The sequence below is a fragment of the Chamaea fasciata genome, unplaced genomic scaffold (assembly GCF_029207755.1).
Source record: "Chamaea fasciata isolate MVZ Bird 193981 ecotype frontalis unplaced genomic scaffold, bChaFas1.0.hap1 SCAF_1, whole genome shotgun sequence".
Classification (NCBI taxonomy): Eukaryota; Metazoa; Chordata; class Aves; order Passeriformes; family Sylviidae; genus Chamaea; species Chamaea fasciata.
The window spans coordinates 69,924,710-69,950,902 of NW_027094086.1; the positions used below are offsets into that span (position 1 = coordinate 69,924,710).

General features: G+C 36.6%; 1 protein-coding gene across 1 annotated transcript in view; it reads left to right on the top strand.

Annotated features, from left to right (window-relative positions):
* DDC (dopa decarboxylase) overlaps window positions 1-26,193 on the top strand; it is a 54,782-nt gene that overhangs the window by 24,070 nt on the left and 4,519 nt on the right. The window contains exons 7-13 of the mRNA XM_066185621.1: window positions 1,930-1,996; window positions 4,110-4,204; window positions 6,068-6,135; window positions 11,807-11,883; window positions 15,597-15,616; window positions 16,373-16,471; window positions 23,056-23,157. Coding sequence (XP_066041718.1) covers window positions 1,930-1,996; window positions 4,110-4,204; window positions 6,068-6,135; window positions 11,807-11,883; window positions 15,597-15,616; window positions 16,373-16,471; window positions 23,056-23,157 — 528 coding nt within the window. The remainder of the gene's footprint in view (window positions 1-1,929; window positions 1,997-4,109; window positions 4,205-6,067; window positions 6,136-11,806; window positions 11,884-15,596; window positions 15,617-16,372; window positions 16,472-23,055; window positions 23,158-26,193) is intronic.

The window sequence follows — 26,193 nt, forward strand, 5'->3', positions numbered from 1 at the left end:
TTATGTATGTTTTCTGACATGGCTCTCCATTTCAGGAAAGTAAAACATGAGATGACTGAGTTAAGCATTTTAGCTGCTTTATATTCACAACCAAGGGCTGAGTCAAATTTGAAGTGCACAACCTGAAAAGAAAAAGGCCTGCAGGCTATACTGAGCCATCAGTCCCATTTCTGTGATGCAGTCTGTCCCCTGCCCTTTGCACAAATGTGATTTTTCTGGTGTTATACAGGCTACAAATTGAGTTAGATTCATTCTGTAGTACTGAGGCGGGGTAATGAGAGTCCTGACAAGAGCAGATGCTGTCACTATAAGTGGTTTCTGAGAATTAAAGCAAGTAGCTTTGAGGCTTAGATACCTGCAGAGAGGAAAACAAAATTATTTTAGAAATAGAGGTATACTTTACAGAATAAGCCATTATTTAAACAACTAAGCATATGTTTGAATTCATATAATCTCTTACTGAAAAAACATACTCCTTATCCTGATTAGGAGAATACCATAACTGCAGTACAAAACTAATAACAATAATGTGTAACTTCTAGTTGTGAAATTTTCATCATTATTTTAATTGCTGGACTAACCAAGGAAATTTTGCTCTAATCTTGTCAGAAAATTCATACCTTATTACCATAAAAGGTATGTGTAAAAGCAGAGTTAAGTCTATGGTGCACTCTTTTTATTTATATCCCAATTCAATGGGTTAACCCCTATTCTTTATTCATATAGAAAAACTGGCATTTTCATCATGGTACCCTCCATTGTGATAAATATATTTTCACTCCATACACACATGCCTTCTTAGGAAAAATAGAGACCAAATTTTTTCCTGCTATTTTAAAAAATACCCTGCGATCTTTTCAAAGCAGCCTCTCTCAGAGGGTGATTAGCCCTCCAGAGAACTCTTAAATGTGCCTCAACGCACTTCAGTTTTCTCTTCTCCTGTGTCTCAGGAACACAGGAGGGCCCAGTATAGGTATGGATTAGATTATCTTGAAGAAAAAATATGTTAGCTCACGGTTTTACTAACTATATACATACAATATGCTTCTCATTTTCAGAACTGTATTTGTTCCAAACTCCAGTTCTTAATAGCTTAATATAGAAAAAATACTGAATTGTCCCTTTTTTATTTTAATTAAAACAATTGAGTAAAATTCTACCTGCATATTCCCAGTAAATTACAATAGCTCATTTTCACCTATTTATATTATCTTTCCACTGTGAAACTTCAGCATTTATGTTGCCTCTGCTTTTGGCCCACTGGCTCCACAGAAAGATACATTAAATGAGACATTAACAGAATGAAGGAAGAACTGTGTTCATCCAGTGTTTTAGGATGAATATGGGAAAAGAAGTTTCTCTGTGAAAAAGTCTTGCAAGCCAAATAGTGAACATATGTTACTAGTGAACAGGTTCCAGGTTGCAGATCTCTTGAGCATAAACTGGTTACAAATCTCTGTTGCAGAGATGTGGCTCTGATCAAGACAGCAACATTTGTTGATCGATTCTGTCAACAATAATTCCAGCACCTTTGAGTTTCTCAAGTTCAGAACTTGCTTATGTACCATGAACTGCAAACCATTTTGATGGGATTTGCATATGTTAATATAGAATTGAGCCACACAATAAGCATGTGGAACATACAGAAAATATATAAAATACAGTATTAGCACAACACTGTGCCTATACTACAGTGCTTATCACTCAATTTTATATAAACATTTTATTTTCTGTATCTGCTTCAATGGACTGTTATGGGAGCTTTGAAAAAATCCACCATAGTCTTAAAAGTTCCATTAAGGGTAGGTAATGGCTAGTATAATTTTTTGTTGTTCTATAATGTCTATTCTTTTTGTTTATTGCTGCCTTTGTGGACTGGTTTTTCCATTTGGTAATTTTTTTTTTTTTTTTTTTTTTTTGGCACTGCAGTTCTGTGCAACACTTGGAACCACCTCTTGCTGCTCCTTTGACAGACTGTTAGAACTGGGTCCTATTTGTAAGTCTTTGCTGCTTCTTTCTAAAATTGCAGATACCTGTTTAAGCTATGCTGAGTCATTTCCGGGACATTATGCAATGTCAGTGTCCAAATACAATGAAGCTACTTATAGATGTGACCTTCAGTTACAGTTTTATTTCTAATATTAGGTGAAGCAGCAAATGTGCATTCTCAAGCTGTTGTAAGAGTTAGAGGACATTGTCTTAAGGGTTTCTTTTCTGAAGGGGCACGTATTTTGGAATACTGTCAGTTAAGAATTACTGTAAGTGCCTCAGTTTGTAACATACTTCTTCAAGCCCTTCTACCTGCAAGGGCATCTAGAGCAATGCTGAATATCACAGAAGAGTTGAACTCTTAATTCAGCTCTGCACCGAGTGTTTTGTTCCTGACTTCTAACAACTATAAAAGGCAGGGAAATGTGCACCAAAAATCCCCATCTAGTCTTAATCCTTACTCTCCCCTTTCCAATTTCCTTCTTCTTCCAAGAAAATAGGACAAGTGCCAGCCAGTGTGTTTAATACAGTGTTTGAGTCATGGACTCTTCATAAGTATTTCTTTCTGTGTTATGGTTTGTTGTATCAAGCTGTGATCTGCAGCAGGGCTTGGTCAAATCACATGTTTGCTGGCTGATGAAAATGGTACCAAAGCACACCATATCTCTTCAAGTGTACATTTAGAAAAGGAAATCCATATCTGTAGGCAACTGGAAGCAACTTTATAGAAACACAGCTTGATTTGATGCCCTGTTAATGTATTCAGGTGGGGCTGAAAACTTCGGGGCTTGTGTGGTGATCATTTCCTCTGTGAGGTTTCCCGCCTTTCAGCTCAAGCCCCAGAGACTCAGTTTCTCCCAATCCTTCTTTTTAAACAGGTTCCTAGTAGTCTGCTTAGCAGCTGCAGATAATTTTGCTGTTTGTGTTATTCCTACAGACCTATTAAATAGTGACATCAATACATTTAGTTTCACTTCAAAGATTCCCTGCTTGTGCAGCAGAGTCCAGCAGGAGGATGGCATACCAGTGAAGTCAAAAGTGTCATGCTAGCTCTTCTGCCTAATTTTCTCCTTAGCGTATGAGGGGCAGGCCTATGATACAAAGGCAGTGTCTCAAACCAAGTGTATTTAAAAATAGATTATCAGTTAAATTTTCAATGTACATTTAAATAAACCTAAGTTGTGGATGTTGTGAATAATATTATATTAGCTTTCCCAGACATTCATGCAAAAAGAAAATTTAGTTCACAAGAATGCAAATTTCAGCATGGACTAGGTGCCCATCTGCAGATCTTGGTGGATATATCTCGGTATGTGGAAATAACCATCAAAATTATTTGGTGGCCAGTGTAAAGATGCAATGTGGGCTTCAGCCATCAACTGATAAACCATAATTGTTACTGAGTGCATTAAAATACTGTTCTCTAGTACAGTGTGAATACTTAATTACAGAGTGAGCTGCTCATATGCCCAAATAGTTCTGCAGAAACCATTCAGTGACTAATCAAAAGCAGCATGTTTGCATTTCTTAGCATTTCAGTGCTTGCTTTTGCATGTGTCTCTGTCCTTGAAACAAATAGTTTGTTGCACATAGTTCAAAAGCATGTGCATGCACATTTATCAATATGTAAAAAATACTGTTTAGAAAAGTGTTTATGATTCATGAGTTAGAAGTTGGGAGCACAGCTAATATTCTATCTCCTCCTACTAAAGTAGTTTTATTACCATAGAAATGATAGCTAAATCTCAAGATACATTTTTAAGTGTATTTTATAATGGTTCTTAAATCAAAACCACAAAATAATTTTTGTTGCTTAATTTTAGTAAGATAAACCTACAGACAATGATCCTTAAGGGTCCTTTCCAATATAGGATATTCTGTGATTCTATGGTTCTGTGACTTTTTTCCAGTAGAAGTGGGAAGGAAAAATAATACATAATATATACATTTTTATTTATTAATCAAAACCCAGGTGGTGGAAACATTTAATCTCTTCATTTAGTTTTAAATTGGGAAAATATTAACATCAAAGAGAAACCTCTCAGGCACTTTGTTTCACGCAAAATAATTGGGCTTTTTAATCTGCTATTTAATTTATTTGCTTCAATTATTTTTTGTAGGTAATAAGGAAAATATCTGGATGCATATTGATGCAGCCTACGCAGGAAGTGCTTTCATCTGCCCTGAATTCAGGCATCTTTTAAATGGAGTGGAGGTGAATGAGTGTTTTTTCTCTAGCAGCTTGCTGAAACCTTGCTCTTTTGTAGAATTTGTGTGTCTCTTAGGCACCCAAGATTAATGGCTCTTCCAGAATCTCTGAGTAAGCTGGGCCTCAGTTTGCACTACAAATCCCTGTACATTCTATTACATTACCTAAATTTTTAAATTTTTAATGGTTTATACTGGGACTATGCAAGTGTACTCCTCTATAAGAAGAGGAGTCATACTTGTCATTCAGAATAACAAGAACTGAATCAACAAATAGAAAAGAGGAACTTTTCCCCAAATATTGCTAAAGACATATTTATAACATCCTAATTCTACATTACACAAAAAAGAGGAAAAAAAATTGACAAATTAATGAGCTCATTATGTCTGATTTTCTTTTACATGCTGAAAGTCATCTAGTATAGAGCCAGTATCTCAAACAGACAGGATTTAATAACCAAGAGACCTAAATGAAATGTTCCCCCAAAAGCACTGCTGTTCCTTTTCCCCCGCCTTGCTGAGCTACTTGGCATTCAGTTGCTTAGATAAGAATACTTCAATTTCCTGCTGCTCCCCTCAGTCAGATAAGTCCTTGTCTTCCACATCAGTGGAGAAAATATTACTGTTTGGTAAAGCCAGAAGTTTAAACACAGCACTGATAGGCAGTGACTAATGAAGAAGAGGAGGGAAAACCTCCTCACAAATAAAGCATTTCTTTCTGTCTCTTTTTTATCAGCAAATGAAGCTTGTTGTAATTTCCTGTGGGGGAATATTTTTAAAATCATTGTTATTGGTTCCTGAAGGAAATGAAACAGCATCCCTTGTCTAGACCAGAATTTTTCATAAGAGTAAATATTTAACAACCATGAATAGATTTCCTACCTTACATAGTACAGGGTGATAGCTAGATAGACGTATAGATAGATAGATAGATAGAGAGGCTGACAGATCATCTTCTCTTATTAGAGCAACTGTTAATTGTTTACAGGTAACAGGGAAGGTTATGAGAAGCAAATGAGAACAGAAAAGTGCTATATGGAATAGTCAGACCTTGGTGCTGCCAGGTCCTCATCCCCAGCATTTTAAGGCTGGTGGCTTCTTCCTTTGTTAAAATAGAAAACATGGATGAAACCTTTCCGAAATGGCATCCATCTTACGCACCTGTGTTTCTTCTGATGCCCCACCTAAACATGTCAAGTAAATCAGGCCTGGGACATGGTGTATAAATATGTATTTATTGCAAGTGCTTACTTTTTGGTGTTTTTTTCTTTTGATTTAGATGAAACAATAATTTGTACTGAAACAAAATACCCTGTCAAAAAGAAAGAAAAAAGAAAGAAAAAAGAAAGAAAAAAGAAAAATAATTTCTAGTCAGTTGTAATTTTTTTAAGGAATATAATGTGCAGATTCTGAATTACATATATAATTTCTTGCTTTATATGAATTTTGTGTGTATTAGTTTAATGTTCTTGGAAATAGAGAGCTTAGGGAATTGTTATTAGAAAATGTGATATGAACTCCAGTGAATGTTTCTGAGTATGCAGATTTATTTATTTATTTATTTATTTATTTATTTATTTATTTAGGATCACAATAAGATAACATGTACAAAGAAAGTATAATTGCCAACAAATGCTCAGAATGTTGTTAATACCACTAGCCTGACTGCATACCTAAGGTGAATTCTACTCCCAAAATAAGTGAAGATTTAACTACAACAGTTTCTAAATAAGGTGACATCAATATGAACATTATAAATACCTAATTCAGGAATTGATTCACAGTTACACAGACAATTTGACAAAGTCATATCATTAGTACATGGATCCTTTTCTCTTTCATAATTCTGTTTTTATTTATCCGTTCTCAGTTTGCAGATTCATTTAACTTTAATCCTCACAAATGGCTCCTAGTGAATTTTGACTGCTCTGCAATGTGGTAAGTATCACAGTAAAGGAAAACATTACAAAACACAAAAATGAGGTTATATTAGTCTTCCTTTCTAGCAGTAGACCTTTCTTTATATTTCTCAATTGAAATGAGGAGAACTGCATAGCTTTAAATCTTATAGATTATTTACAGAATTCAAACTTTCATTTAATCCAAATTTCAAAAACATGAAATTTCAAATTAGGCCTGAGCTCTGTATTACGTTCCAAAAAGAGAGAGAAGTCCCAAAAATTTGCAGTTATATACTTGCTCCATTTTGAGACTGTTTAAAACATAAAACCCCCCTTATTTTAAGGATATCAGTGCAATGAATAGCATGCTAAACAGGGCTTTTTTTTTTTTTCTTCCTTTTCTTTTCCATAACATTTATTTTGGTTTGATTCTTTTAAAAGCCTCTCTAAAAATGTTTAAGATTTGGCTGATGAAAAGCAGCTGATTTCAAAAAGCCCTATTTATGTAATTTTGTACTGACTTTCAATTTTCCCAGATGACAGCAGAGATATTTTGATACTAAATTATGCCAAAATAGGAATCCATAGATATAATTTCAAACAAAGCAAAGTATCATGGCAGTAATAATAGCATGGGTTTGTTAAAAACATTTCATAGTAGATGATCCTATTTTGTCCCAAACTAAATGGTAACTAGCATCACAATTAAGGATATTTATTCGCAAAACAGCTATTTAACAAATGCAGACTATTTACCAAAATAAATGAAAACATTAATTTCAGTTACAATAGAACAAAATTTGCAAAGCAAAAAAAAAGAAGACTCTAAAACATCATCTAGAAGTAGGTCACCTTATTTAAAAGAGGAATAAATATAAGACAGTGATCACTCAGTTGCTTTTGGTTAACCTCCATCTCTTTTAAGTTCCCTGGCAAAGTAGACTTTTCAGGTAATATTTTATGGTCTTTATTATTTCAGCTGATGTAGGCATTTTAATCTTCCAACACATTGTGTTTTTTTGTTTTCCTTACGGTAGACGGCTTACATTTTGACCCTAATTCATCAGTAGTGGCAGCACCTCATACTATGCTGTGTCTCTGTGTGTAAGGAAGTAGGAAGATGATGAAACAAACTCCTTCGCTAGTTCCACCCATCTCACTCAAAGACATTGTTAAAAACCTGCAAATTAGACAATGCACTATCATTTTCTTTAATGTTTGTAGAACAATTAAGAACCACAATCTAGTGCCTAGCAGTTTATTTTCTCATTAATTCTGCTTTCCCTGAAAACCCTGTGGAACTATGTTAAGGGCATTTTAACTGGCTTTCCAGTAAAACAAGTTATATACAATCACACTGCGAGTTCCCATCTCAGGTGATTTTAGGTTATTCCTAGTAAAGCTTAGACTTTAGACTTAAGGTATTTTTTCTACATTTTGTTTCTTGTTGAGTGTTTTGTTTTGTTTTGTTTCGTTTTTAAATAAGCTGTTGCACAAAATGCTTCTTTTCATAGGTAGGAAGACTCCAGTAAAAGGACTCTGAAGAGACCTTGCAATGTCTCCTTACTCAAAGTAAAAGTTTCACAATTGTAGCCACTCAGGCTTCAATTCAGAAAGGCATCTATGCATAGGGGTTATTCACTTAATACAGAATAAATGTATGCTTAAACTCTTTGACTTGAAGCCAAGTCCATTGTCCAGCTAATTCTAAGACCCACGTCCAAAATTCACCTATATTACCAACTGTAACACTCCCTGACAAGGTAAAAAGTAATAATAAATGATGTAGGATGGTAAGAAAAAGCAACTCTGAAGGATACATAGTCCTCTTAGGATCAATGAAAAGTATTAAGCATGATGCTATGGTAATATGGAAAGAGTTTAGTAAACACTGAACACCATTTCAGAACCAAAGTGATCTGAGTTCCATTGATGGGCAGACTTCAAAATAACCCAGCCTCCTCAGCACTTTCCCCAATGAACACTCACATTTCTTTTCACTACAAGCTGATTAAAATAGTTTACCCATTAGATCTGTAATGTAATTATGTAACTACCCAGTGCAATATGTGGCACTGATGTAGTTTCAGATTTGGAGACAGTTTCATTATAAATCTTTTGTAAAAGATTCACAAACTTCCTGATGTACAGAAAACAGCAGTCAGTTTCCTAGAAAAAGGAATTTAATGCAGCCAGTCCAAGAAGGGTGTATTTTCTATATTCAAATATTAGAGTCCTTTAGAGACTTTGTCTTGAAACTACAGTCACTTTTGCCTGACTTGTTTAATTGATATTCTGGAATATTTTAAAATAGGAAGAAGTGTCTTTATTCACAGAAAATGAGAATAATAATCTTGCAAAGTCTTGGCATTTTTTGACTTTTATTATTCTTTTCAGGGTTTAAGTGTTAACTTTTGATTGGGAACGGTGTTTCAGTAACTGGAAGAAGGTGCATATAGGAAATACTTATCTGTAGATCATAGAACACAGAATAGTTTGGGTTGAAAGGGAACTTAAAGATCATCTACTTCCAACCTTGCTGTCATGGGCAGGGACACCTCCCACACTAGCTCAAGTTGTTCAAACCCCCTCCAGCCTGATCTTGAAGACTGCTTGAAACGAAGTTGTATTTCACTTCCTGACTTCAGCTAAACAAACTTGAACAATCCACTCAAACACAAACTGAAGTGAAATTTTCCTGCTGGTTCATAATATACGGTCAACTTTTTATCTGTCATTGAAAACGCACAAAATAGAGTGAGGCAGGTAAAAGCTGCAGATGTGCAATTCGAGCAAGTCACTTCTCACAGATTTTCATCACTTATTTTACCAGCAGTTTTATTGTGCATTTTGTATTATGAGTACTTAATATGGGAATCTGTGCTGCTCAAGCTAGGTCTTGGTCTAGTAGCATAACATCCAGCCTTAAAAAATTTCTAGTTTACCAGTATAATTTGTGAAATACATATTCACAGGATCACAGATTCGTTAGGGTTGGAAGGGACTTCTGGAGATCATCTAGCCCTATGATTTTCATCTTGAGAGGTACTCAAGGAACATCTTTCAGGCTAGTGGATGAGTGCCTCAGACCCCTTTAACAGAGAGTCGCCCACTACAGTCACTCAACTTACCTTTTTACAGTAACCACCGTGTGTCTTCTGATGTAGGCTCTCTTTGTTTGCCTTGCTCACAGACTTCTAAAACCTCTAATGAATCATACCTGATTGTGGTCTGAATGTTGGAGGGTGGAGGTTGGACCCCTGCTGTTTTTTGATCACCTGGGTCCAAGGTGTCTCAAGCTCAGTGTTATCCACTGTAGGTGTATGGAGCCACATATCTACCTCCATTTCAGTCCCCCTACTATCTCTACTACCACACAGCCTCTTATCTGTGTCTTGTAATGCAGCCATCTGAAAACAGGTCATCCACCTGTGCACACCTTGTGCCGGTATCAGCCTTTTCTCCAGGAGGAGCATATGGTGGTGCCTAAAGAGGCTGATCTGGAACAGAAGCTAGACAGAGTTAGAGCAATAAAGTAGGTATTTATTGAAAGGCCTTCAAAGGATACACTTTGGGCAGTACAAGAGCCCAGCTGTGGTTCTGTGCAAGGTGGACCCAAGATGGACACCTGGTCACAAGTCTTCACATTTCTATAAGTTTTGGTCCATTTACATATTGGGGTTAATTGTCCAATTACAGCTTCAGGTTATGAAGTCCCATCCTTCCAGTTTTCTCTCTTCAGTTCACTGTTGCTTATGCTTTTGGGCCTGAGGCTATAACAGCTGTCCTCAGTTCTCAGACTGGAAAAGGATTGTTTTGTCTAACTACCCTGTGAAGAGAACTTACTAACACTTTATATGAAGTTCAGAGTCACACACTAAGGCAGTACAGAATCTAAAAAATATGAACGCTAAAATGTAAGGCATCGCTGGGTATCCATTAAAGCTTCCAGCTGTACTGGCATCTTTTCCTTACCAGTTCCATCTGAGTGGCACCATCAGACTTCTCAGGGGCTGCCTCAATCAGCACACTGGGTTTGGCTCTGAGGTGGGGGCCCACCATTATGGCAGAGACCTTGAGCACTGAGCACTCTGGTGTGGACCTCCTGAGCACTTAGGACTTGCCTGAGGCGTGGACCTACTTGCAGAATGCAGCAGCACCCTTCCTGCATGTCCTGCCTATGGAAACTTCCGTGCCATTTGTGTGTCTTCTAAGCTAGATGTTGCTGCAGAATAGCTACCTGTTTCATTGTTTAACACAGCATCTTATAGGAGAAGAAATTAAGTGCTCACAAAACATCTAAAGACATTCCTTGTAACTTGGATCAGCTGCACAGAGAATGAGCTACTGAAACAGGAATATATCAAAGTAATCAAATACTTCAAATAAACGACAGTGAAACAACCTAGATTTCTTTAAAAATATTTCTCCTAATTAAGCTTGTTTTCAAGTTATTGTTTTCTTCCTTTTGTCCACAGGACATTTCTAGCAATAATTAGGTTATTAATCATTTTTATTTAATCTGAAAATCTGTTGCTATTTTTCATGTGTGTAAGTTTACTTATTTTCAGCTATGTGCTTCCCATACCTGAAGGCAAATACTTAGCTGTTGACCTTGGTACTTCCCTGACTATTAGTGAGAGGAAGGCTTTTTGTTCGTTTGAATAAGATGTTTTTGACCACAGCCTAAATGTGAAGGAGAGTGGGAATATGCACTGGTCTGTGCATTTATACATACACACTAAAATATTGGAAATTATATTTTTGCTTAGAAATTTCAAATTCTACATTAAACCATTAAAACACATAAAAAAAAGGTTTGGGCTTTTGTCATTTAGAGTATCTCTATGTTGATATAATTTTTGCTTACTTTGTAATATATTTATAGGCATTATATAATGATGTAGCAGTCTTTCCCTTTTTGATTTATGGTTTCTTCTTCTTCTGCCTCTATAAACACCAACATTTGTGGAGGTGAATCAGTCTTACTCAGCATGAACCAGAAAAATCTTCTTGTTAATCACTGGCAAAACACAATTTATTCTCTCTAAAAGGGACACACCGGCTTTTGAACCTCAGTCCAGTCCTGCCACCCCTAGCTGGCAATACTAAGTTATGCTTCTCAGTGTAACATTGTGCTGTAGAATGTCTGTCAGGAATTGTGTAGTGGATCCAGCTAATGGCAGCGTGGTACAAAAGGGGAGCCTTAGTCAGGACTGGGGGCTTCTCCCTTCCAGTGGCTGCTGCTGCTTCCACAGCAGCAGGGAGAGATAGTGGCCAGCACCCCCAAAGCCTCAGTGTGGCTCTGTGCGATGTTTAGGAAGCAACAGCTCTTCCCACGCAGCTTTGTACTGCAGTAATTTCAAGACAACTTCTGTTGACTGCAAACATTAACATTGCTTCAGCTAGTCTCACATTCTGGTGTGAGTGTCTATCACCATAAAAAGATCCTCTATGTCTGTTTCTTGTCTGTTTTTAAATATGCAGTCGTGCAGTTATGCTGCCCGTTCCTGCTGAGCCTTACACTTAACTACTTGTAAGTACAGTACTGATATGGCTGTGAAAAAGCACTGAAAATGGCACAGGCTGTGCGCAGGAAATATGCCAGTTTAAACACATTCAATTTGACTTCACTTCTTGTGGAAATTTAATCCCTTAAGTCTTTATTCTTAAATTTCTCAATTTGATTTCTTTCTTTTTTCATACAGGGTGAAAAAAAGATCCGATTTAATAGGTGCCTTTAAATTAGAACCTCTTTACCTGCAGCATCACCATCAGGAGTCTGGTAATTTTATAATTAAATGAGATTATTTTATTTTGTTTGCACTCTGATATTTAAAGGGAAAAAAAAAGGACTTAAGATGAAAACAGCAGTTCTTAAACTACTCAAGTTGTTTAGGAGGCTGTTTCCATTTTCTGAGCACTCTAGGGAGCTAAGCTCATTAAAGTGCAAATACATGTCTAGTGAGATTTTAGTTAGTTAAAAGTAATACAGGGAAAGTAATTTCATAAAGCATTATGCATTACTACTTTTTGTATTGGGATTTCCCCAGTTTCAGACTTACTACTGATTGATGGCAGAAGTGTTGAGAAAATTCTTATTATCTTTTGGCTGTCAGATAAATGTATTATTGGATGTTGTGTAACAAATCCCTTAGCCTGTCTTCCCTAACATATCTTTCTCCCAAATGATTTAAATATCTGTATTGGTTTTAGAGTTTCTAAGGTCTGTGACTTTTTTTCTTAGTAATTCATGCAAGCTCTGATGCAAATTTTTCAGAAACCCATGTGAGGAGCAAACACTCCCTGAAACTACAAAGAAAGGGTGAACTGTGTTTGCTGTCTGTGCTCTGCTTTTGAGTAATAGCTTTCTGGGACATGATGCTCTTACACTGACTGTAGAGAAAGGTGGTAAGAGCGGACTATCTGTCTTGTACAAAATATTCATGAAAGCTCTTCACGAAATGCTCACAAAGAACTTAAAAATCTCAAGCTCTGTACAAAACTCCTTACTGCATTAGTTCTGGTCCTTGCACATCCCTAGCAACTGTAGAGTGATATTTGCCCATTTTTACACATCTGGTTATTAACTGAATAATTGTGAAGAAGGTCACAGCACTGCAGTGTCAACATGTTGTGGAAGTTCTCTCATGATTTTATGAAAAGACTGAATCATCTGCAGAAGGTCTTACCATTTACTCAACCTCATCATTTTCCTGGAATTGCTGGTGCTGATCTGTGTTCAGAAGTGTATCCTGTTATGGACTCATTGACATTTAAATTAATACCATCCAGAATTCCACTGTTCACTAAAAAGCCCTAGGAAAAATGGATTCATATGCCTTAATCCTGAACTGGCATAAACCTTGTATTTTATTCCTTTCCTCCATTTCGAAGGAATGCAAACATAGAACAGTGCAGTAAACAGGAGCATGCAATAATTCTGGAGCTGATGCTCACCCTCTAAAAGCTTGAATTGTTAAGAAAAAAATATACTTTTTTTTGGCCTTTTCTAATGGAATATACAAGTTACAGCAAATCCACTTTAGGCACTAGCTTTTGCTTAACATACATTAAAAATATTTATCTTCAGGCAAAAAAAATTCCAGCCCTAACTAAAATGAAAATATGTTCTTGGGACAACTGGTAATGTTGATTACAAGAACTTCTGGTCTTACCTGGGTTAAACAACACCTGAAGAAAACCAAACCTTTCTTAAAAACAGGAAGTTTCAGTAAGGCCACCTAGTTGACCTGAAAACTTTATCACTCCTGTTGAAGAAGGAGTTCTTTAGCCTTCATCTTGCCTTCAGAAGGGTGATAGCAGGTTATGTGATCTAATATAATGATTTCAAGGAGATCAGCTGATTACTAGCAGTCTAGGAAGGCTAATTTTTTTCTATGCTCCATTCCCATTCGATATCAATTTTCCAAGGAGTTGGACAACACTTCAAATGCAAATGCCTCTGGTTAAACTCCCAACCCACACTTGCTCCTTCTATAAACACAGAAAAATTTGCTACATGAAGGTGCTGCAGTCCCCATTGACCCCTGTGTGATTTATGGGATGTCAGCACTCAGACTTGCCAAATGGAGGGTGTTGAATTCTCAGTATTGTCAGGTCTGAGAATTCCTATCCTGGTTTACTAAGTAGATGAAGTAGTATTTCTGAATTTGCTCATCTCTCACTCAAGAATTTAAATGAGCGGAAAAATATCTCTATCTGTGAGCAATTACTCCTAATAACCATATGGCAATTATGTGTGTCCCCAAGGGGAGAGTCTTTATTTTCTCATTAATTGTAATTTTATGTGATTTGCATCATCACACCAGGAAGATTATACTAGCTTGCCTGGCAACCCAGGATATAGGTCAAATCCTCATGGCAATGTTAGAAGAATGCAGCTTTATACTCCATTGTGAACACCACATACGCTCCCACAATGCAATTCCTCCTGGTTAAATACAGATGTAAGGCTAAAGCTTGTAATCAAGGAATCAAGCACTAATCATTGATTACATTCTGCTTCACAGCTTGTGAAAGGCGTTGTTGTGGATCATTAGACATAGCCCCTTACAGGAGCGTAGGATTATTTATCTGTCACCAGTTGCTTTACTCTCTTTGCTACCAGTCTTGCAGCTATCAAACAGAAATGGCTGCTACAATGCAGAAGAATATGAATGTTATCAATTTACCTTGTTACCAAGCAGAGACAGCCACATTCATTTCCTGAAGTCCGGGAATAGGTTAATGATTGTTGGTGTTTTGTGGGTTTGGGTTTTTTTTACCACCTGGAAACCAACATAGTAACAGGTTAAAGAAACTAATGGCCTCCTGTTTCAAAGAAAGAAGGACCATGTTTTTTCCTATGTTTTGGCTGCAAATGAGGGAACATTGGAAAGAGAGCTCATAATACAGGAAAAAGCTTTTGAGTTTTTTTTCTCTAGAAAACATTTAGGCTGAAAATTATGTAAATGGCATATACTGGTCAAATTCAGAAGCTACAGTTCTACCTTCCAGCTAACAATTCCAGGAGTACTTAGCATTTTCCCAAGGAATCCGAGTACATTCTCTCCTATGAAGCTTATACTCCACTCCAGAGAAATACAGCAGAATAAGGAAGCTAAGCAGATGCTTCCTAAAGAAGTGCATTAAATATTACATCAGTTTAATTTCTGTCACTGTCTTAGAGCAAGTAACTGACTGTGTTCAGGTTTACTGTGAAATCACTTTAATTCCTTGATTCAAAGAAAAGATAGGTGAATCCTGACACTGTGTGCTTATATAAAGAACATGTAATAATGCCCTCTACTTGCCTCCCTAGACTGCTTTGTGGTTTAGCCCATCTGTGTAAGGAATTTCACTCCATCGAAAGAAAAACCGTCCAAAAAAAATGTAGAATACTATTCTCCAAGCAGGAACAGGTCAAATTCTGAGTCAATTTTTTCAGTCACTTATTAGACATTCTGAAGAATTAGCAACAAATATATGTATGAGCAGAAAAGGTATTTAGAAGTGGATTATTTTAAAGAGTGTTACCAGTTCACTATGGTAAAGGCGATGACATTTCACAGCAGAGAATGAGTTATGAAGTGAATCTGGGGAATCTGCAAACTGTTTATACCAAAATTAATAATAGGTGTTTTATCTACTGCTTGTTTTCCTTACAAGAAGAAAATATACATAAGATTTGATCCATCATCTCCACAGTATCTGCAGTATATAACAGAAAGGAAAATAGTGTTTCTTCTGTAAACTGTTTGTTAGTGGCGTATTTTGACTAGCTTAGGAATGAAGGTTATTGCAAGCACTTTCATTTAACATGCTGCCAAGTACCCAGCTAGATATTTAGTGGTCCTGTTGACACTGATGATGCTGAAGTTTGTAGCAGATGTAAAGGATAGCTAAGGTACAGCTTTTTCAATAACATTAGAATGATTAAAGTTTTTGGCTGTTGTGATAATGATGCAATGTGAACATTTTTTCTTTAATTTCCAGGTCTTGTAACAGATTATCGTGTAAGTACAGTATCAATGCAATAATTAATACTATTACTTGTATGTACTGGTATTTTTAGGAATTTATTTTTTCATTTACTATCATAAAATTCCAAACTTTATGTTTCTTTACAAGAAGGATGCAGCTTGCTAAATTTTTTAACAATCCTCTAACAGAATTTTGATTTTTTGTTTTCTGAAAAAAAAAATTGTTTAAAGGCAGAAACTGTCTTGCATGTGCAATGTCTTTAGATTTAGGCATTAGAAAAAAATTTCCTAAAGTTGTGGGTTTTGTGTGTTTTTTTTTCTTTAACATAGTGAATAACACAACTTAAAAAACATTAAAAGCATCTCTATTTTAATCTTTTGCCATGGAAACACTGATGTTTTGAAATGGAAAACATGCCTGTCTTTGGAGATGCTAGCCCCACAACTTTAAACAAGTCAATGTACATGAATTTCTCAGATACTTGTTTCTCTAAAGCCTTTGAGGAGAATTCAGAAGGCACAAAGGAAATTTGATTTGCCTCGTGACCCTTCCATTCTGACTCCAACCTCCTTTGCCAATTTTGATTTGAAAATTTTGAGTATTAAACAGTATTAATAAACAGGGATTGATAAACCAGGGATAGATATTTCTTCTATTATTTGATCCACCTCTAGCAAGGGCCCATAGATGTGGGGATGTGGTTCACTTTAGAACCGTGGCAGGGCGTAGGTTCTGCAGTGTCACTGCACTGGTGATCTCTGACACGAGCTCTTCTCTCTGGGTTGCAGCACTGGCAGATCCCCCTGGGCAGGAGGTTCCGCTCCCTGAAGCTCTGGTTCGTGCTGAGGATGTACGGGGTCAAGGGGCTGCAGGAGCACATCCGCAAGGTGACTGGGAACTGCTGCCTTGGGTACCCTGTGGTGGGACAGCAAGGGAAAATAAACTACCCATCTACTCTCCATGACTTCTGTACACATCAGAAAGCACAAGAAACAGTTTTTGGCAGCTCAGTTCAACAGGCATGCTGCTCGTTTGCCCCATGTAAGGTCACAATTTCATATCATGGCCAGATCAAAGGTACCATTCATTTTGTACTCATCTTCAGAAAAGAAAAGTCTAGGAATTTGGAATTTCTACAGTATGGTACCACAGTTCCTCTCAAATTAAGCCAGAGCACACGCATGGTTTTATTGTGGAAATACATAGATATTCATTACTTCTTTATTTTATTAATGTGCATGTATTGACAGGATGTTTAGATTATGATTAAGGGATACAGTGACTTATTTGGCATGTCTACCTCTGCTGTTGCTTTTTTTCCAGTTTAAAATATATATTTTTAAAAAAAGACCTTGTACAATTTACAGTTTGTTAATACTGTTATTACAAGGTTTATTCCTGATTAAAAAAGGAGGTTTTTTTAATCACTAGAAAACACATGTGGCACCTGTATAAATTATATATATACAGACTTCCTCTGTAGCAGTGAAGTCAAATTCAAGCATACCTTTCATCTTTATGAAGTTCAGGGAAACCTCTAGTGACAGGAGATCCATGACTTGGCTCTAAATATTTACAAAAATATCCATTAGCTAAGAGCCTAGCCTAGCATACCAAATTCCTTGCAGACACACATTCCTTTCAATTTTGGTACTAAACAGAATTCCTAAGTGAAACTTTGGAAGACTCATATCAATTGCATGGCCTTTTGTCAGGCTGGTTTCCAGAGGTCGGTATTTCCATTCAAAAAATTCCCTCTTTCTCTGTCTCCCACATATTTCCCTGACTTTCCAAAAGCTGCTTGTCTTCATAGAATCATAGCTAAGGACCAAGCTTTGATATTTTCTGTGACAATACAGTTCAGGAAGGCTAAGCAAATGAATCTTTTCTTAAAGATACTGACTCCAAAGTAAAACCCCTGAATGTTTCCTCATTTGTAAAGGCAATTCATACAGCCAAGGTTTAAAAGAGCTTGTTGAAATGAGTGTTTGGTTGATATTTCTAAGGGCTAAATTGTTCTTTAGTATAGATATAAAAATAAGTTATGAAAAGACAAGAGGGACAATTAAGTGAAGAATTTTTCTCACTGTATACGTCTTCAAATCGGGACCATTAAATTAATTTCTCCTCATACCTCCTCACCCACCCCCAATAAATGCCAGTTCAGTGGTTTCCAAAGCATTTAAAAAAGAAAAAGAAAAATAAAAAAGTTATTTCTATCTCCAGCAAGCCTCTGTTGAACTTAAATTTCAAGAAATAATTGCATTTCGTTTGCTCCCTGCTCTCGCAGAATTTAATCTCTTGTGAGTTTTCAGATATCTGTTTCAGAAATGCATTTCTTATCTTGTACTTTTTCCTGTCTTCTCAGGAATTATCATGAGCCCCAGGTAGATGGTGAGGACCTTTCTTTTGGTAGAGCAGTAATGAAGTATCTAAACCAGCCTGACATTGGTTTAAAATTTCAAACCTATAGACAAGTTCCCAACTGAAAAATAATTTGGAATTTAGCTTCATTTGTTAGCTGAATTCTAACATTGTTCATCTCCCTGCCTGGCCCTGAGAAGCTGCTTTCTTTTAAACGTGCTATAGCACCTTGTAAATAACAGTTTTTATATTCCCATTGCTGGCCAAGGCAGTCCCAGGCTGGTACTGTCTCCTGTGTACTTGGGACTTTCAGCTGGATTTTAAGGGAAGCCCTGCAGGTGCCAGAATTGTTTCTGAAGCTGCATATGATGATTTGGAGATGCATTTGAGTGGGTGATAGAGTGGATATAGGTAGAATGAGAAGAGACCTAGGAACAGTGGCAGAGGCAGGTACTGCAACCTTCCAGTGGAGAGCCGAGGGGCTAGAGCTGGGGAAGCAGGAAAAAGTGGTCTCTCTCTCTTGTGTTATTAAGGAGTTGTCCCGAGGAAAGGGTTACACAGTTGAGCAAAAGAGTAGAGGTTTGAAGCAAATCCTTGGGCTGGAATCTGGGGAAGGAGATGCCTGTATTTGCACCTAAGTAATGGAAAACGCTAGGAAGATCTGTGCAGTGTTCATAGATTTCTAGTTAGGCTTCTTTTGTGCAGCCTGGTGTTACATACAAAAGGATTTGAGATTTTCAATAGTGATGAGCTTCTGACAAGGCATAGAGGGAAAAAACCACTGTAGATCCCTAAGAACCCACCCTATTTGTTGTATGTTAGCAAGTTTCTATGTGGAAGACCAAAAACATCTATAGATATCTCTTCACAAACTTTTTTTTCTTGATGTAAACTGTCACAAAAATTCTTTCCCCCCCCCCTCTTTTATTAGTGTATTTTAAGGAAAAGTTGTTTGTTGTGTTTGAAGCCTTAAGATCTACATCAAAATTACTGGATAACCACTGCAACTTGGCATTTGCTTGAGGATGACATTTCGAAACTAAAATATTCCTAGGCGATAAGAATGTGTGACTTGGATTTAGATATAGTAACTTCTTTTGTTTTCCAAACATTCCAGTTATGCTCTCTTTTCACACACACCTTGTCATATTAACCTATTGCAAAGTATAGGGTTTGTAGCAGCAGTAAAGGGAAGGATATTCATCTTTGAAGGATGTGGGGAGAGACAAATATAAATTTTGGAGGTAAGTCCCAAAGCCACGGAGGAGATGTAAAAAGAGGGCAAACCCAGTAACAGCAGTCTTCTAGATTGATGCCAACCACTCAGAGTCTCTATAAATGTGAAATCCAAACGGCCCATTTGTAAATGGCCCATTTGCAAACCACTTGACCATATCTTTATTATTCCTTTGATGGTTCAAGTCCTCTCAAAGAGCTAAGAAGTAGTTTGAGAAATTTAGGAGTTAGTGTGTTTTTGTATGCAATCCCTATGAACGTGACTCAGTTGAATCCTCCTTTGGATGAGAAGTAATGAGTGTGCTGAGGGTAATGAATGCCATTAAAAATTAACAGTAGAGTCCAAGAAACTGGAACTGTAAAGAACAGCAATACTAGAGATAGTATTTGAACTGGAGAGTGGCAAGTCCAAGTGGCTGTAAGAAGACTCTTCTGCCAGCGTTTCCCTTCAATGTAGTGGGATGCAGGCTAAGGCAGGCAAAGAAGTGAAATTTATAGGAGAAAAAAAAATAAAGTGATCAAGACTAGGCCACTATGCATATCTGCATATACACCGTAGTGTACTCTGATGCTTCAGAGAAAGTCCCTGCAATCTATTGTAGCTCTTGAAGGTGTTGCCCAACAATGAAAATTCAGCATGAACACTTCAACGCAGAAGCAGTTATAGTTATAGTTGTAGTTCTAGTTCTAGTTATTTACTAACAGACATACATAGAAAAAAAGATTTTTTAAAATGAGGACCACATCTTAGTGCCTCGCAAGTTTACTGCTCCTGTTGTTCATTAAGTATTTCCTTAATCCAGAATAACCAAAATAATTAGATCCCTTGTTTCCTTTCTCACTCTTCTGTAGAAGAGTAATGATTATTTACCTGAGATAATAGTGACACATAACAATTCCTTACAAGCCTCTTTTTTTCAATCAACTAAACCACTCTGCAAAGATTGGGGCTGTTATTCTGTTCCTATATACCACGATACTTCAGGACACTAGCACAGTCCATGTGATTCCACTCTGAGAACCCACCTGACGAAGGGATTGCTCAAATGGTAGTGTTAGAAACAGTATATGAGTTGGTTTGCTAATGTCCACACTTTTGTTAAATCAAATAACAGCTCTAGATAAAATAATTTTGAAAAGTTAAATAATATTTGAATGCCAACTTTAAGTTAATGGTGCTAGGGACACAGCTTGACACAGGTGTCAAAATCAAAAGCACTTGGAGGGTTCAGATATCCATAGGTCAGGCTCGGTATGTGCACATTCAGCAGAAAACTGAGAACAGCCTGTCAGTCTTTTACTTCTTTCCTGTCCTCAGTTTCAGTGCCTGTAGTTTTCCAAATGGGAATTTATTTTCACAAGGTACCTGCCTGTCTTGAAACGCTGAAGCACTAAAGCCACACGTGTCCTCCTGTGAGTTATTGCCATGCTCACATCCAGAGCGTGAGTACAGCTTTTGGACTTAGAGAGTCACGTGTGACACCTAAATGCCCTGCAGTTCTACAGAACTTGAACTTCCAGGATTAATAATATTTAACTTTACTGTTGCAGCAATCTTTTTAAGAGCAATCCAGGATAATAGCTTATGGTTCAAAGGTGCAGGGCCTTGGGTAAGTGTATTTAGGCAATGCTATACACATGAAACTCCAGTTAAATCCCCACTTTCGCTCCTTTCAGTTGTTCAGTAAAACCTAAAACGCTTGGTGCCCCCCAGTGTCTTTACCAGTTATTGCTGTTTGTTAAGACTTGCTGTGGATCAAAGTATTTGCATCCAGACGTGAATGCAAAATAATTCTAGAATTTTGGTTTGTGACTTAACTAAAATTTTTCTATTTTTCCTAGCTTTATAGTTCTTTCAAATTCCTGAAAAATAATTTAGTTCAAAAAGTGGACAGAAGTATCTGCTATAAAATACATGGCTTGGGTCTGGAGTTTTCTTGTATAAACTTCTCACAGAAAGCCAGATCTTAAATGTTTGCCTTATTCAATTCTTACCCAGATAAATTTTGATGAAATTCAGCTGATGATTACATTCAGCTGGACAGTTGAGAAATTCTTATCTCATTGAACATGATTTGTTTTATGCCTTTGATTTCCAAGACATGGTACATGCAGTTCAGAATTTTGTGGAGCTGTGTAAAAGACATGTTTGGTTAAAGTATAGAATGTGAGGATAGGAGGAGACAGTAAAAGACCATTACAACACCTCTGCCTATTTCACATATGTTTTTCACACACTTATTGTGCATACAAATATCTGTATGTATGCAGATATTTCTGGCTGGATTTCACAGCTGTAAATTCATGCTCTTCATATTAGCAGAACATTCAAATGCCTTGGAAGGGATTAAGCATTTTACTGGTCTCATTCCTGACTCAAAGAGCTTTCAGGCTAATTTTAGAGGGAGATGATAAATGGATGTAGCAAACAGCAGAGCGGAAGTGGTAACAACAGGAAAACTGGCTGGTTGCGTAGGCCACCAGTAAGCCCAGTATGAAGGTTTTGAAGAAATATTTTGATTCAATCTAAACTGTGTTTCTCTATTTTAAGAAATAAAAAACCACCAGAAGGCTATGATTAAGATTGCCAAATGTGTTGGCTTTTTTTCCCTTTTCTGTAGTTTCTGTTTTGCCTTGTTCTTTTGGAAGAAGTTCCTGTGAGATGAAACATTCCACATTTAACTTTGACCCAAAGTGATATGTTTCATTTTTGTTTAATAGCTGTGCTTGAACTTACAAAAAGTCAAAGTGCAAAAGCATGGGCTTAGTTGTTTATTTTTTGTAAAATTATTTGCAATTCTAAATATATAAAAGCTGAAGAATCTTTAAACATGATTTTTAGATGTTTCAGATAATTTTTGATATAGACTGGCTATTGCATGAAGACAAACTATAATTCAAATGGCTAACTGCTGTTGCTGTCTTACCTTTTTTGGTTGGTTGGTTGGTTGTTTGGTTGGCTTTTTCTAAGACAGTGAACACTAAGCTGATGATAAAACCAGTAGGAGGGAGACTGGATAAGGTACTACAGGTACCTTACGAGGATATGGTTTTTTGGTTTTTTGGGGTTTTTTTTAAGTGCTTTTAAATTAATTTTCTCATTGGAGGAAAGCAAAGCAAAACATGGTATCAGTATGCAAGCATCACTGACTGATGTAAAGACTTCCCAGCTGGTTTTTAGTATGTCTTTTGGTATTTTTCTTCTTTATTTGGATTTTGGTTCCATCTACTTCAAAATAATTGCTCTGGCTGGGTGCCCAGTAACTTTTTTTTGCCTCAATAACTTCTCAACAGATTTGCTGAGATATGCTGTCCATTTGCTTGATTATACTGCCATCAACTTTTTTTCAACTGAACCTGAGCACCCAGGTCAGAATAGTGAGCAAGCTCTCTCTTTCTTCACAGATTTCTCATATTAAGTGAACTACTCTAAAAAGATGTATCTTTCCAGCTCAATTTTCACTGTAATTGTGACAATTTTTTCCCTGTATATCTGTGCACTTCCCCCTTTCCCTCTAATGACTTCTGGATTCTTTAGCCATTCCCAGCCAAAATTAACAGTGGTATAAAACCTAAAGGAGAAATATTAAAATTATTTACTCTTAACATGGTATCATATCAAACTGTGTTGAAGTGTCTCAAGAAGTAGACCAGCACTGCCTAAGACAGACTGAGATGCTAATACAGCAATGGCTCCATATGGTCTCTGGAAGTCATAAACGGGATGGAAGTTAACACAAGCAGATGGCAATATGTGAATATTATCACACATCAGCAGAAGGAACAGAGCATAGGAATGGAAAATACTTCAGCACACCTTTTCTCTTGGTGAATCAAATGTATTCAATATAGATACCCTTTCTCTTCTCAGCACATCAGACTGTCGCATCAATTTGAACACTTAGTCCTTCAGGATGAAAGGTTTGAGATCTGTGCTGAGGTTGTCTTGGGACTGGTCTGCTTCCGGCTGAAGGTAAGGCAGCTAAGATCTCCTATTTCTTCTGTCAGGGTTTATAACACCATAACCTGCAATTGAATACAGTCTTTGTAGTTAATCTATTTGATTATTTTTTAAGAAAAGTAAAACGAGTTTGTTTAGAACAAAGCAGATGAAAGAAAAAAGCTTAAGACAATTTTATTAAAACTGAATCAAAAGCTTAAGAGAAATTAATGCATATCAAGGTGTGGAAATATACAGTCAAGGCAAACAAATGTTTAAACCAGTCATACAAAATGACTTTCATTCTATGTGTGATGAGCTTTGATAGAGATGATTGTTTAAGTATATTTCCCTGGACTACTGATTATGATGAGTGTGTATTAATTGTTTCTTGTCAAGTTAATTTTGTATGTGTAAATATTTAATATTCACTTTATTAAACATTTACTATCATAGATGAAAATCAGAGCACTAAACACTTTTAAATTGTTTTTTAAAGGACTGTTTATCTATAAAATTCTACAGTCAAACTGGGAAAACTGAAGTAAGATATTTATGAACAGGTTACATGGGAGGACAGCTTCCCTGGTCTGCTTTTTATTGCTGAACATGATCCTTTTGCCCTGTTTGGCCTTTTATTCCCCAAAATCTCTCGAAGTGCCAAGTTCATTGATTTAGAGACCTTGCCCAAAAGAAACTAGAAAAGTCATTCAGGACTTGGAGCATAAAAACTGCAGTAGTTGGGAGAGCTCATTTGTTTTAATCAGACATTAAAAGGGGATCATTGTCTCAGTTTAGGTAAAGAAGTAATTTTTTAGAGGAGCTTGCAGCTAAAGCCTCTGCAAAGGACTGGACTGTAACACTGAATCTGACCATCAAGCAACAATAACAATAACAATAACAACAGCATTAGTGTTTTCTAGTTAACATGATACCTAAATGAGTTTTTAGCTTTTCTGAAGGCTTGCAAGCACATCTTTTCTCCTTCTGGGTAATTTATTTTTAACAAATTCTTTTCTCAGTCATTCAGTTACCTGAGTTTGAAGGAACTGGCTGAAGAAGCTAACAAGTAAATAATAAAGTGATGGTGAATTCGTCTGGAATAGGAAAATGGTTTTGTTTGAATTTATAGTGTTTAAAATAAAATCTAAAAAGACCCTGTGTTTAGGGGGTCAGACACATTACAGAATGTAGTTTTTTCAGTCAGTGGAAACACAAATATAATTTCTTTCCTAACAATAACTTTTGAAATATATTGAGGGATACATTCTGTGGCTTTTATTGCTCAATAACAAAATGTTGGTTGCAGTCTGCTCTCTCACATGGAACAAGCAAACACTAGTTTTTCAGATCCAGACACAGCTGTTAGTCAGTGCTCTACATTTACTTTGAAGGAACAGTTCTGGTGAAATAGAGCATAGCAACACAGGAATTGTCACTTTTGATCAGACCAGTAGCTCATCTACATCTGTTCTCCTGTCCCTCATGATTCAGAGGAAGAAATCACATCTAAAGGGAAAGGCAATTTTACAATAGGAGGTAAATATTGTATCTTTAGCTAAGAAACCTTTGGACAAGTTGTAGAATAAAGGCCTGATTAAACCAAAAACCAGTGTTGAAAGAGCAGTGTTTTCATTTCCTGCCTATCTGATTTATAAAAAAATAAAACAAAACTAGCAAGCTTTCCTTTCAAATTAGGAGGTTTTATAGCTATTTTAACAGCTTTATTTGCTTTTTATATCACTCCTTCAAAAATATTTATCTCATTTTTATTTTTCTTATGAAATACATCTCAGAAGCAGAATATTTGTAACTTTAATGTAGTTACAGTAAGACTAAGGGTCAGGGGACTTGAACTATGTAATGCTGCATAACTATAAAAGTATGAAATATTCTTTTCTTATTCCCTTTGTTATTGAGAAGCCCTTTTTAATTTTTTTGCTTAGCTGTAACTTTTAATTTTTTGCCTTTCACACTGTTGAGCAAATGGACTAATTACCTATGACTTTCATATTATAATTATTTCATCAAATATGTCATGCCAAAGGGTTAGTTTTAGGCCTCCTTGTCATGACTGCAGATGAATACAAGTCAAGCTAGTAATTTCTCCAAGGGGGTAAGAATGCTGTCTTATTGAAGCTCACAGATTCAATCAAAGCTGCCTTCTCAAAGCTCTGGGAGAGGATTAGTCACTACCAACTTCAATTTGACGTGACACCTGAGTGTCACAGCAGCCCTAAGGTGGAGCTCTGAGAGTAGAACAGAGGAAAGATAAATGAATCTTTCTCCTTCCTCCCTTCACCCCTGCCAACTTAACATCATATAACTGCTTGTATTGCCTGAAAGTCAGTGCTGTGCATTTGATATTGAAGGCGAGGACTGTCATTTTAATAATGCATTACCTTTGATAAGAAAGCAGGACATCATTGTCAGCAGTTATTGACCTGTAACAGGTGGGGACTTGCAAAACACCAAAGTTGGTCCATTTTCTTAGTTAGGAGCATTTCAGTCACAAATATCTCCTAGAAGAGTAAGGCTAAGCCATGAATTTTAGGGCATTGCACCAAATTCATAACAACTTGTGCTAAGACAGAACAAGGTTTTGACTTGGGTTCAACTCTTAATTCTTAATATGATCTAAAAATGTGACAATGATATATTCATCCTTGCTGCCAATGGGAAACTGTCTGCCTTATGCTTTGGTTTTATATGGAAAAGGCTAAGCAGGAAAGTCAAAATTGCCCAGATTTGAGAGAAGATATTTTCTGGTCAGGATGTCCTCAAGAAGACAAATGCTGCCACAGTAATGCAAGTGCTGCTGAGCAGATGGATTTGTCCATTTGCAACTCTTCTTCCACAGTCAGTGCTCAGTAAGGGGACACTGTGGTAAAAATTCAGATGCTCCCAGAATCTCTTACAATTGTGTTACCACCAGTGTAATGGAGAGAGTAAATGTTGCACAACACCTAAGATACCTCCTCTGATGGATTCTGTGGTGGATAACTGCTATAAAACTTGAGGCGAATACTTTGTTAGGGTTTCAACTGATAATATGAAACCTACTTATGC